At 41.2% G+C, this 11,805-nt stretch overlaps 1 protein-coding gene across 1 annotated transcript in view; it reads left to right on the forward strand.

Moving 5' to 3' along the window:
• ARHGEF28 (Rho guanine nucleotide exchange factor 28) overlaps nucleotides 1–5,199 on the forward strand; it is a 324,160-nt gene extending 318,961 nt beyond the window's left edge. The window contains exon 35 of the mRNA XM_079145900.1: nucleotides 4,760–5,199. Coding sequence (XP_079002026.1) covers nucleotides 4,760–4,794 — 35 coding nt within the window. The 3' untranslated portion in view covers nucleotides 4,795–5,199. The remainder of the gene's footprint in view (nucleotides 1–4,759) is intronic.
• The last annotated feature ends 6,606 nt before the right edge of the window (nucleotides 5,200–11,805 follow it).

The following is an 11,805-nucleotide window of genomic DNA, read 5'->3' on the forward strand; positions in this document are numbered from 1 at the left end:
AAAAGGGTCTTTGTAAACCTGGGATCAAAGTTGAAAGAACTCAAACTAGAACCCTGATCCATTACTTTTTTCATTTTTTTGCCTCCGGCTGGTAAATTCAAAAAAATCGATTCAAGTTGATGATTGAACATGTTTTAGGTGAAGTAACTTGAAGGTGACCATGATTCAGTAGTTCTTAGATGCTTCGTGGCTCAGAAACTTCAACATGCCTTTAGGTGAATCCTTCCTAGTTGTCTGCCTACCGCTGAAACTCCTTGAAAAGCAGAAAGTCAGGAGTTTTAGATTCTACCAACGGCTAAGATTCTCATAACAATCGCCCAAGGATGAGAAATGAACTTGGTGAGAAAACGGAATTTCATTTTATTAATTTTACTAGAAGCTATAGTTACATTACAGAACTGTTTCTTATTCCTTCAAGCATCCCAATCCCCAACCCCCTAATGGCCCTCCTTTTATTCATAGATCCAGTGACCCCACAGCCTCCTGGATCAAGCTACCTTTGTCTCCTGCTGACCCAGGGATCAATTTTCTCCAGTGATCCACAAAGTTCCAGTCACTGGAGAAAGTTGGGGAGGTTTTCTTCTTGTGCAGAGGCTCAATTCAGTGGTCCCATTTTATATCATAAAAGGAATCTGATTTGTCTGCTGAAATGCATATTCACTTACCCCAGCAGTTTGTCCAAGTTCTTTTCTTCTCTCTCAGCTCAGACAGCTTTGGGTTGTTTTCCTATGTAGAAACAGTGAGGGAGAAAGGAGCTAGATCTTCGATGAATGGTTTACTTCTGGTTAGCAACTCAAGTTAAACATTCAATGATAGATGCCGGTGTGATCTGCAATGCCATGTGGGGGTAAATGCCTGGCTTCACTTTTCCATGCTGTCTTTACCACTACTTGCCCCAGCTCCCGACACTGTGGATAAAGTCTGAGCAGGTTTTCTGGGTAGTCGCCAGTGCTTATTTTTACAGTCTGCAACATAACAGCTTCAAATATAAACACAAACATAGCTAGAATCAACGAGAGCATCTGCATGGGCCACGGAGCTAAAACAGAGTCTCAGAAATTTGCTTGACATTTCTCTTGGCAGCTTTGCAGCCTCCTTGGAAAGCTTTGGTCACCTCTGCACTACTGGCAAGCTCTCACTGGGGTAAGACGTTGGCAGGTGCCAGGAAAGGACAATAGGCTTTTAATTAAGGTCTTCGGAGCCAAAGCTCCAAAACACACCTCCTGAAGAGTTTCTTTTAAACACTTTCATTTCTCCTAACTGCCCTACAAACAATACTGTACGCTCCATCACGGCAACTGTGGTCATTAATCTTCTGTAGCACAGGAATTTCTTGTAACATAAGGGTAGTAATGGGATTTTTTTCCCCCTCTGTCTTTTTTTCTTTTCTTGCAATAGGTTGAAAGAAAAAATAGTGTTCCTTTCTATTCCCAGTTTGGGGCAGTGGTTTTTACTGTGGTGATCACACAACTTATCTTTCCACCCAAATACGCTCCACGTAGAGTTCTCATTCTATCTGACATTAGAATTAATGTAAACATATCTTGGTAATGGTCATATTTTGAGTCGCTCAATTGGAGGAAGACTTTCTAATGTGGAGTCTGAGCCTGTTAAGCACCGTTGCTATGGAGACCATGCGAGAGTTAGATTAATTAAGGCCTGAACAGATGTTGTGAAGTGTGCAGAATGCACTGTTTTCTGTTAGTAATTAAAGAGGGTATGTGTGTACGTGAGAGAGGAGAAAAATAGAGACAATTAGAGACAAAGCAGTCAGACAGACAGACGTGCTTGGCACTGGGCGTGTAACGTTTCCTCCTGTAGAACTCGGATGATAACTCTGCTGACACTGCTCTATTTTCCTCATCCATCCAGGCCAGACAGAATAATTGCTTGACATGGCCAAAAGGTCCACCCAATCTTCCTTTTTTGGTTTGATTTATAAGAGGCATTGGAATATGCAAAAACATGTTCTTGGATCAGTGGGTTCAAACGACCCATCTGTCTGAGCATTCAAAAATCAAACTGGGCTGTGTAAATGGTTTTTCAACTAGCTAGCAGGGAGGCTAGTGCATAGACTGGAACTAGCTTAGCTATCCAACCTGCCAGGAGCATTGTCATCAGTGAACTGGCTGCCAGGAGAGAGACCAGCTGCCCAATGCCATGGAGAGATTGTCATAGTGGTGCCTTCAGGAATAGAAAATTGGTGAAACCTTTCATTTGAAGAATATTGGTTTCGGTTTTTGTACTACCTCTTTTGATTTTTAGAACACTGTGTTTTTATTTTCACTTGAGTAAAATATTAATATTATGTTGATGTCTGAGTTCAGCAAATTGGCTTCCATTTGAATCCTGCGTAGTGGTCTCAGGGAGTGGGGCCCATGTTGCTTCCTCCTGGTTGGTAGGAAGTGGTCAATGGTTTGCAAATGTCTGAAGACTTTTCTTCTGGGTGGGCAGCAATTGCACTTGCACTGGCAGCTTCTGAAGCATCATCATGTTTTCTTTGTCGCAGAGGTGAAGTGGGGTTGTCTGAACATGGGGGATCAGAAAGCATCACAGATACGCCTTGTTTTCTGGAGGAGTTTCCAGTTGCCACCCACAGACCATGGAGAGCGAGGAAGAATGCAATGATGTAATGGGGAATTGGGGAACTCTCCAGCCTGGGAGGTCAAAAGGAGGTAGGTAGGGGTAGGAAGGGAGAGTGTGCTCCCAGCCACAGCTTGGCCCCTACTCATACACGTGGGCCTCTAACCCGTCAGCCACCCTGACACATAACTTTTGCCCAGTTTTACCATGTCACCACATGCCACTATTCTAGCCAGATTATGGGAGACCTTCAGTCTGTGAATGGGGCAGTTCATGTTTGTAAACTAAGTGGAGTCTGCAGAAGGGTGCTCAAATATCCCAAAGAAGGCCATATGCCTTCCAGTTGTGTGCTACTGAAGGCCATGGAGATGGGGAAGGGGAGACAAATTGGATCCATGTGAATTTATCACTATCTTGGGGGAAAATGCAAATTTGCCTGTTCATTTCTGTGTTGTTCTCTGCAGGTGTGACCTGAAGTTCACTCACCCATAAGCCTGATTATTGAATCTGTTATACATTCTACCTTTCCTCATATTTGAGAATTATCTTCATTTAACTCATGGGAGGAAACACTTAGTGAGGCTACAGAATAGAAAGGAACAGGATTTGCCTTTTGATTACATTGGCATCTATGTCCCTGATTATAAGAAAGACAATCTTTTAAAAATGTCTGTCTGTGTTTTCTTTCTCTCAGACACATGTAGACAAAGGGGCAAGTATATTCTGGGTTTGTTTACTGAAAAAGACATTCAAATGGGAGGAAAAAAACCAATAGTTTGATGTCTTTGAAGAGACCCCATTTAGTAAAGAGTAACAATGGAAAGCTGAAATAAACAAATTAAAGTAGTAGCAGTTAGAAGTCGAAGTAGTGCAAGAGGAAAATCTACTTTCCTCCTCAATTATCAAATTTTAAGAAAGTATTTTATTTTGGCAAATATCAACATGTATTATTTCTTTCTCTCTGTGCTGTGTGTGTGTGTGTGTGTGTGTGTGTGTATGTGTGTGTACACACAGACACTATTTGTGGTCTCTTCAATATACCCTCTGTCCCAGGAAAGGAACTTCACTATTTCCTTCTACCGCGTTCTTCCATGTTAGTATGAATTTCACACACAGTTGCTACAATGCTCCAGGCACGACCCTCTATTCTGTTGTCCAAGTCCATTGGGGCTGCTATTACAAAACACCATAAACCAGGTAGTTTATAAACAAGAGGAATTTGTTTCTCACAGTTCTGGAGGCTGGGAAGTCCAACATGAAGACATTGGCAGATTTGGAGACTGGTGAGGGTGTGCTTCCTTGTTCATAGATGGCTCCTTATGGCTGTGTCTGTCCTCACATGATGGAATAGGCAAGGCAGCTCTACAGGGCTTCTTTTAAAAGGAAATTTATCCCAATCATGATGGCTGCACTCTTATGGTCCAATCACCTCCTAAGGTCCCACCTTAATACCATCACATTGGTGAGTAGGTTTTCAACACATGAATTTGTGTGGACACCAACACTCATACATAAAGACAAGCAAAAAACACTGTACTGTGTATCTCTTATTAAGCCATTGGCCAGTGGTTCAGGATTTAGTTCCTCTCCATTACTGATTCCTCTACTGTTCATCCACATGAAGTTACTGAATATCTACCATGCCCAGGAATCTACTTAATGTGGAAGCATGACAAGTTATCTATCCTAAGGTATCTGCCATCCAAAAGGATAGTAGGGAACCAATCAAGACCTGCATTAGCCACCTAGTTCAAGCAGTATCACATAGTTCAAGCAGTATCACAAAGCACTAGAACCTAGCAATAAAATGAACAGCCCAAGCGTACACACAATTTTAGGAGTTCAGTGGAATGGAGGTATGAGGGGACTTTGTGGATGCAAAAACTTTGTTTTTAGTCTGGAGTTAGGATTTCAAATTTTCTAATTTAACATTGCCTCAATAGGGGCAGATCATGTCTCTCAGAGGCATTTGGAAATGCATGAAGGCATTTTTAATTATCACTGGAAGGACAGAAAGGTGTGCCCATGAGAAGTCACAGCCAGCAGTCTGAGAGCAAAAAACAGGCCTGTAAAAGAAAGCATAGCAAATTTATTTAATTGAAGTGTTACATGATATGGTAGTCTTCAGAAATGAAGACCCAAAGACCCAAGGAAAACTTTTTGTTTTTATGTTTAGGTTCTCTGAAGAATGGGGAGTCCATAGAAATTTGATTGAAAAAAAAAGGGGTAAGATCTGCTGACATTGACTGACAGGTGAACCCAACAAGGCCTGTCTATGCAGATTCTTCTTGACCTCTCTGTGTGGCATTTCTTCTTCCCAAGTGTTGGGCAGGACCCCCTGGAATGAGCATCTTCAAGAGAGAAGGGTGAGCAAGCTTGCTTTGGGGCTGAGGAGTTCTAGTTTCTATGGCCCATGTTGGGGAAGAGGAATTCGGTTTCTGGGACTCACTTTGGAGGAGAAAGTGGCAGGAGACTGGAGGATGGGAAGCCAGAAAGACCTATTTTCAGGGGTCCTTCTAATCTCCTTCAGTTCAAAGTACTTAGTATGCAAGGTGCCATACTTGAGGGTATCATTTTCAGAGCCCTAACATCACAATGACTGGGAACAATTTCTGACATTTAGAGGGCAGCAAAAGCAGGGAAGCTAAAAGGTCCCGCAATGGGTGGGACAGTGCTGTCCAAGAATAGCTGTCAAACCCCAAAAGCCCACTGAGATACACTGATCAAATTCCAGCCTTTAGAATATTTTATGTCATGTGAATTCAAGAGCAGGAAAGTGTTTAGAAACCTTTTGTACATTCTGAAAAGGGGCAATTTATAGATACCAGTAATTTAAAACATCTTGATTTTAAACTGGTGTTCAGATTTTAAAGACAGCACCATAAAAATTCAAAAGAATCCTTAGTGCAAAGCATTCCTAGATTAATAATTTTCTTAACATTGTCAACCCAAAAGTTAGAAGGGAACGATTCAAAGCCAAAGTTAATGAGACTCTGACATTTTTTTTAAACCCTCTAACTGTAGCTGACATTTAAATTAAAAAGCCCAGCAGTGTAGTGGGGAGCTGATTGATTTAGAAAGCAGGGATAGGAGATAATGAGGACTCTGCCATGTTCTCCCTGGTGATGGGTAATAAATGATCTATTCTTGGCCAAAAGCGAAGGAGATGAGGCAGTTTCTGTGTTTGAACTATAGGAATTTGCATCGCATTGAGACTAAAAGTCATCCAAATTCTGCCTTTCTTCTGCTCACTATGGCGTATTTTCAAATGAACCTTGATGGAAAAAGACCCTACTAGGCATTTCGTGTGTCAGAATCATTAATGGTTGTTTTCTTACATTTCTTAAAGTACTTTAGACACACTAGCCTTGTAGACCAGTCAAACAAAAATGGATTCTGTAAGTGGTAGTCCTGCCTTGACCTGCTGAGTGTGGGAGGTTTGAAAACCTCAGGTCAGAAATCTATGTGGACCCACCCTCCTTTGGAAATGTATCATCTATTTTGTGAAGAGGCTGACTCTATATTGCCATGAGGTACAATATCATTAGAGGTCTGGGAGTGGGAGAAGGCACTGTCAGAGAGCAGTTCTCAGGCCTGTAAGTTGTTATAAAACTCTCCTGTGTCAGTTTTCCTTATCCATTAAATGGTCCAATAGTAATGCTCACGCTCCCACTGAAGATTAGTGAAGTGAGATTTATAAAGGACTTTAACTCAAGAATCAACTCCAAGTACTTTGAATCCTTTGAAATAAAGCTACGGCAGGGGATATATATATCTGGAAACCTAATTGGCAGAGGCCTTCTAGAAGTTCCATCCCAGTAACAGGAAGAGCAGACCCTTCCTTTTTACAGAAAAAGCAGGTTCTCATTTCACTTGTTAAAAGGAGATAAAAACACAAGTGGGCCCTCCTAACAGTCACATGATAGGCACAAAATTTCGCTGACAAAGATGTTTGTCCTTTGAATCATGTTCTATTCATTATTCCAAATTCGCCTCAGTTCTGACTCTTGTCAAGAAGCCACTGATTCTCAAAATCAGGGTTAGAGCAGAACTTTGTGCTGTCAAATTGTATCCTGGTACTTCCCTTGAGAAGTCAAACTGCTCCTGAGCATGTACGAAAAATTCATTCCCTTAGAAACCTGGAGTATCAACAATGGCAAAAAAGGAGTGAAGTCTAGCAATCCCTTGAGTCCTGGAAATGTGGTCTACATTACACTAATTGGATATTTTCTAGACAGATCTATGTGGAATGACTCTTAGAGTATTTATCTTAATTTGCTCCTTGGAGAAAAATTTAATTATCATTTTTTAGGTGCTTCTTAAGTTGGTTGCTGTTAAACTGTGTCTGAAAATAAACTCTTTCCTCCTTGATTTTCCCTCTGGGATCCATCAAGAGATTGACTTTCAGGCAGCTTAATGAAAGACAAGGATCCATCAACGTTGCTTAAGAAATTGCAGGAATCGTGCTAATTGCCAGAGGCCTGAGTGCCTCTGGCAGCCTCGCTTTGCCCACTGGGCCCAGCCATTCTGGCCTTTGCTCCAACCCTAACTGTAAAGGGTAGGAAAAAACTTTGGGGGACTATGGAGTTCTGACAACTACCAGTGACAAGACTGTAGATGGACTCATCTGGGCAATGTCATGTTACAAATTAGGCTCTAGGAGTGGCTGGCATAATTCCAACACACAGAGCTTCATTGCAGGCCCTGTTTTCTACCGTATTTGCTGCCAGGGTAGATGTTTTGTCAAGAGTGAGTATTGAAGTTCCAAAGTTGTCCTCCAGGGGGAGCAGTCTGAAGGTATCAACCAACTCAAGGAGGGATGGTGTTGGTAGAGCTGGAGGGAGTCAGGTGGAGCGGGTGGGGGGCAGAAGCCATTTCAGGTTCTGCATCTTGAATTCATTAAATGGGAGTTCATCGTTTGGGATGTGCTAGAGTTATCCTAGCCTCTGAAAAAGAAATTTATTCACATTATTTTCTCTACTTCATAAAAATAGCTTAAATAGGATATAGTAGAACCAGGGGCTTTAAAATAATTTAGGTTGCTCAGTGGTTATAAGCTTGTGCTGGAGTCAGAGGACCAGGACTTGAAGCCCAGCACTACTGTTTATTTCCTGTATGACCCTAAGTTATTACTTAACCTTTCTGTGCCTCAATTTATCATGGCAGGCAGGGATAATAATATTAAGTTATAATCTAACTGTCTGTATCCTCTCAGAATTCCTATGCTGCAAATCCAAACCCCCATCCCGATAGTATTTGGAGATAATGACCTTTGTGAGTATATTAGGATAAATGAATGCATTGTAGGATTAATGCCCTTATGAAAAAAGGAGGAGATTACCCTCTTTTCTCTAAGCTATACCATGTGTTTTTGTCAGTTTTCTTCACTCCTCTCAAAAGTTTATTTGGAAAAGTTTATTTGAGGGCTCATGATTTCAGAGTTCTTAGTGCATAGGCAGCCAGCTCTATTCCTTGGGGCTTGAGGTAAGGCAGACCATCATGGCGGAAGAGTATGGCAGAGGGAACCAGTTCACATGGTGATCAGGAAGCAGAGAGATCTCTACTCTAGGTACTGACTTTTCTAGGTCTCCACTTACCAGATACAAATATATATTCCAAAGCCACGCCCCAATCCCACCTCCTCCAACCACACCCTACCACTTCAATTACCACTCAGTTAATCCCTATCAGGGGATTAATTCATTGATTGGGTTAATACATGAACCCTCTTGCATCGTCTCACATGTGAGCTTTTGGGGGACCTCACATCCCAACAATAACAGCTTATGAGATACAAGAAGATGGCAGTTTGCAACCTGGAAGGAGGACCTTCCCAGAACCTGGACTTGCTGGCAACCTGGTCTCAGTCTTCTGTTTCTAGAACTGTGAGAAGATAAACATCAGTTTATGATGCTTTGTTACAGCATCCTGAATTGATTAAGACAACTTTATAGGATCATTTTGAGGGTATATGTAAAGCTCTTAGAGAATTCATAGCAAACCCTAGTAACCTTCTATCATCATATTAATGCTATTATTTGGAGCTTACTTTCAATGCTTCATAGTGTAATAGCACTCATCATCCTTACCATTCCATTGGTATGACTTTTCTCCATAGGAGTATTTTATCTGAGAAGTTAGAAGTGATTGCAGACTGTTATGGTTTGGATTTAGAAATGTCCCCTGAAAAGCTAATGTTTTAAAAGCATGATCCCCAATGCAATAAGGTTCAGAGGTGGGGCTTTTAGGCAGTGATGAGGGCTGTAACCTCATCAGTGGATTAATCCAGTTGATAGATTGATAGTTTGAATGGATTACACTGAGTGGTGATGGTTGGAGGAAGTAGGTCACTGGCGGTGTGAACTTAGACTATTTCTGTCCCTGCCCTGCCCCTCCTTCCTGGCTGCCACAAACTGAGCAACCATCTTCCACCACACTCTTCTGCCATGACATTCTTCACCTCAGGCTCAGAGAAATAAAGTTGGCTGACCATGAACTGAACCTCTGAAACCATGAGCCCAAAATAAACTTTTCTTCCTCTAAGTTGTTCTTGTCAGGTATTCTGGTCACAGAGATGAAAAGCTAATACACAGACTTCTCGTTAATTCTCACAGTATCGTTAAGAAGTAGATAAGAGAGCAGGTATAAGTCACTTTCCCGCAGTTGGGAAAAACAAAAGAGGTTTTTTAAAATAGAGTCATTGTCAAAGGTGAGAGAACTATGGTATATGTTCCTAGGTCCTCATTAACTGGCTTGTTCTCTAGCCTTTGACCATCTCTCTCTTTTTACCCCAGCATTAAGTTCATGAATTTAGTGACTTCACCTGGGAAGTGCTCATGGCTGATTTGCCAACCCTCAAGAAGGTGTGATAGAGGGAAGAGAACCTCAAGGCTGTCATCACTGAGAGAAGTTTAAGTATGATGGGTTTTGGTTTTCCACTCAGGAATTTCTGCTGGAGTCACCACAGAAACACACAAAGCAAAAGAGAATGGTATATGCGATTGCTCTGGTGAAGACAACTCCAAGGCTGGATGCTAATTTTAGGAGAACTATGACCTTATTATTCCAGTTTATTGCACAAAATCAAGAAGGGTGAGACACTAGCTTTAGTTTAAACGCGTGACAAAACTCATTTAGTTTCAATCATTTCCCTGAGCCAAGTTTAGCACATCCCAAACTAGATTTGGAGAGGAAGGAATTGTTTTCCAAGGGTAGGAATTTCTGGATGTCTCATATTTGGGTCTCATAGGAATTCCTAATGGTTCTGTCTTCTAAGTCAAGGGATTCTTTGTTACAAAACTTGTTTTCTTTGCACCCACTGTGATGTGTTGCTAAATAAGAGAAAATTCCTGAAATCTCTTTAGATGGTTCAGAGGCTGAATCCAACTTTAATTTTCTTTTCCAGCTTGAACTTTTTCCCATAAAGACCACTTTGAATCCATAGATTGCATAATATCAAAAGAAAAGAGATACCAGAAACTTGATTGACTCATTAATTGAACCCAGTAACATTTTTTAAACCACTATGTCAACAGAGTCTTCACCTTTTTCTAGAGGGTCCTAAATTCTCATTGTCCTGGACCAAAATGAAATTGCTCAGTGTCCCATGTTCCCTCTTCCCTCTGCACCATATTGTGCAGCATGGGTAACTCATCCTACTCAAAATGAGTCGATAAACTCTGCTGATCCTAAAGCAAAGAATGAACCACTTGTGGCAACTTGGGAGTCTAGGAGGTATGAAGTGAGGAAAATGAAAGAGAGGAATGGGCCTTTGATTTTACCAAAGAAAGTTGGCATGTTTGTGCAGATTTTTCTATGAGATGATATAACGTGTTTCCCAGTAGCAACATGCAGTTTGGCTGTAGTGCTGTTGGTAGCACTCAGTTTCCCACTGGGAAAAGTAACAGGCGACTGGGCCTAGCCAAACGCCTCCCCCCATTTGACCCTTGCCTGCACCCAGCACGTGTCTTGCCTACTCTTTGCACCAAGTTCTGAAATCTATGTTCCTGTGAAAGGACAGGTTCTCACTCTGCTTCTGTATGACCCTTCTGCTGAAACCAATCAATATTCTTTGTAAGAATCATTTGATGTCCCCCAAACCTAAAGAACCGGTAAAAAATAAACATGCTATTTTCTTTTGAATAAAAAAAGTCTCCTACTGCCAAGAATTCCTTTCCAACCTGAAGTTCAAAAAGCACAAGCAAGTAAGAATTGTTCCTAGAGCAAATCAAGCACCTCCCAAATTTATCTGAAATGAAATAATCAGCCACCCAACCAAACTAACCAATGTCAGGTAAATTCAGGACCTGTTAGCAACACACATTTGATGAATCTAGGTGGGAGACGGGTAAACAGACAAAGTATAGGATGGTGTGCTTCACATTCTTCTTCCTATGTGAGTTGGTGTGGCCTCTTGCTGGGAGCTAGAATTACTGAACAGATCCCAGTCAGAGCTGAGATCTTCTCAGCATGTGAAGACCACCATCCATCAAGCAGACCCTTCATGGATCATGTACTGTGCTCCCACTTCACAGGCAGTATTTTTGCAGGTATTATTATTCCCAGCTTACAGATGGGTGGCCTGAGGCTCAGAGAAGTTGAACAATTTGCTCAAAGGCATTCAGTGGTGGAGCTAGGATTCACCCAATGTCTGATGGGCTCCAAAGCCAGTGCAGGGTTTTAAGCATATGCACTTGAGTTACAGGTGAGTAAAACAGCTAGTTATGGACTTTGTACTACAAAGCACTGAGTGCATTATACATATCTAAACATCTTAAGATACCTAGTCTGGAGCATTCATAATATTTTAGTGTCAAATTCAATTCTAAGGTGATTATTATTCCCACAACAAAGGGAAAATAGTACCTAATACTTATTGACCATTTACCAGGTATAAGACTCTTTACCAAGGACCTTAAATGTATAACTTCATCTAATTACCAGCAAATGATATGTTATTATCTCTATTTTACAGAAAACAGGTTTGAAGATGCAATGTAACCTGTCTAAGCTCATTTGATATTAAGTAGAACCATATGAAATTGCCATTTGATGGGTCAACATGAATTGAATATAGTTCAACTTCATATTAACTAGCAAAATTGGGACTTAGAGTCTGGCTTTGATACCTCAATAATCAGCAAGGATACAGTTTATAGTGCAAAGATAGATCCACATGTCCTCGATGTTGATTGGAAAGCAATGCCTCAGATTGGGGAGGAA

The sequence above is a fragment of the Sciurus vulgaris genome (genome assembly GCF_902686455.1).
Source record: "Sciurus vulgaris genome assembly, chromosome: 6".
In the NCBI taxonomy this organism is placed as follows: domain Eukaryota; kingdom Metazoa; phylum Chordata; class Mammalia; order Rodentia; family Sciuridae; genus Sciurus; species Sciurus vulgaris.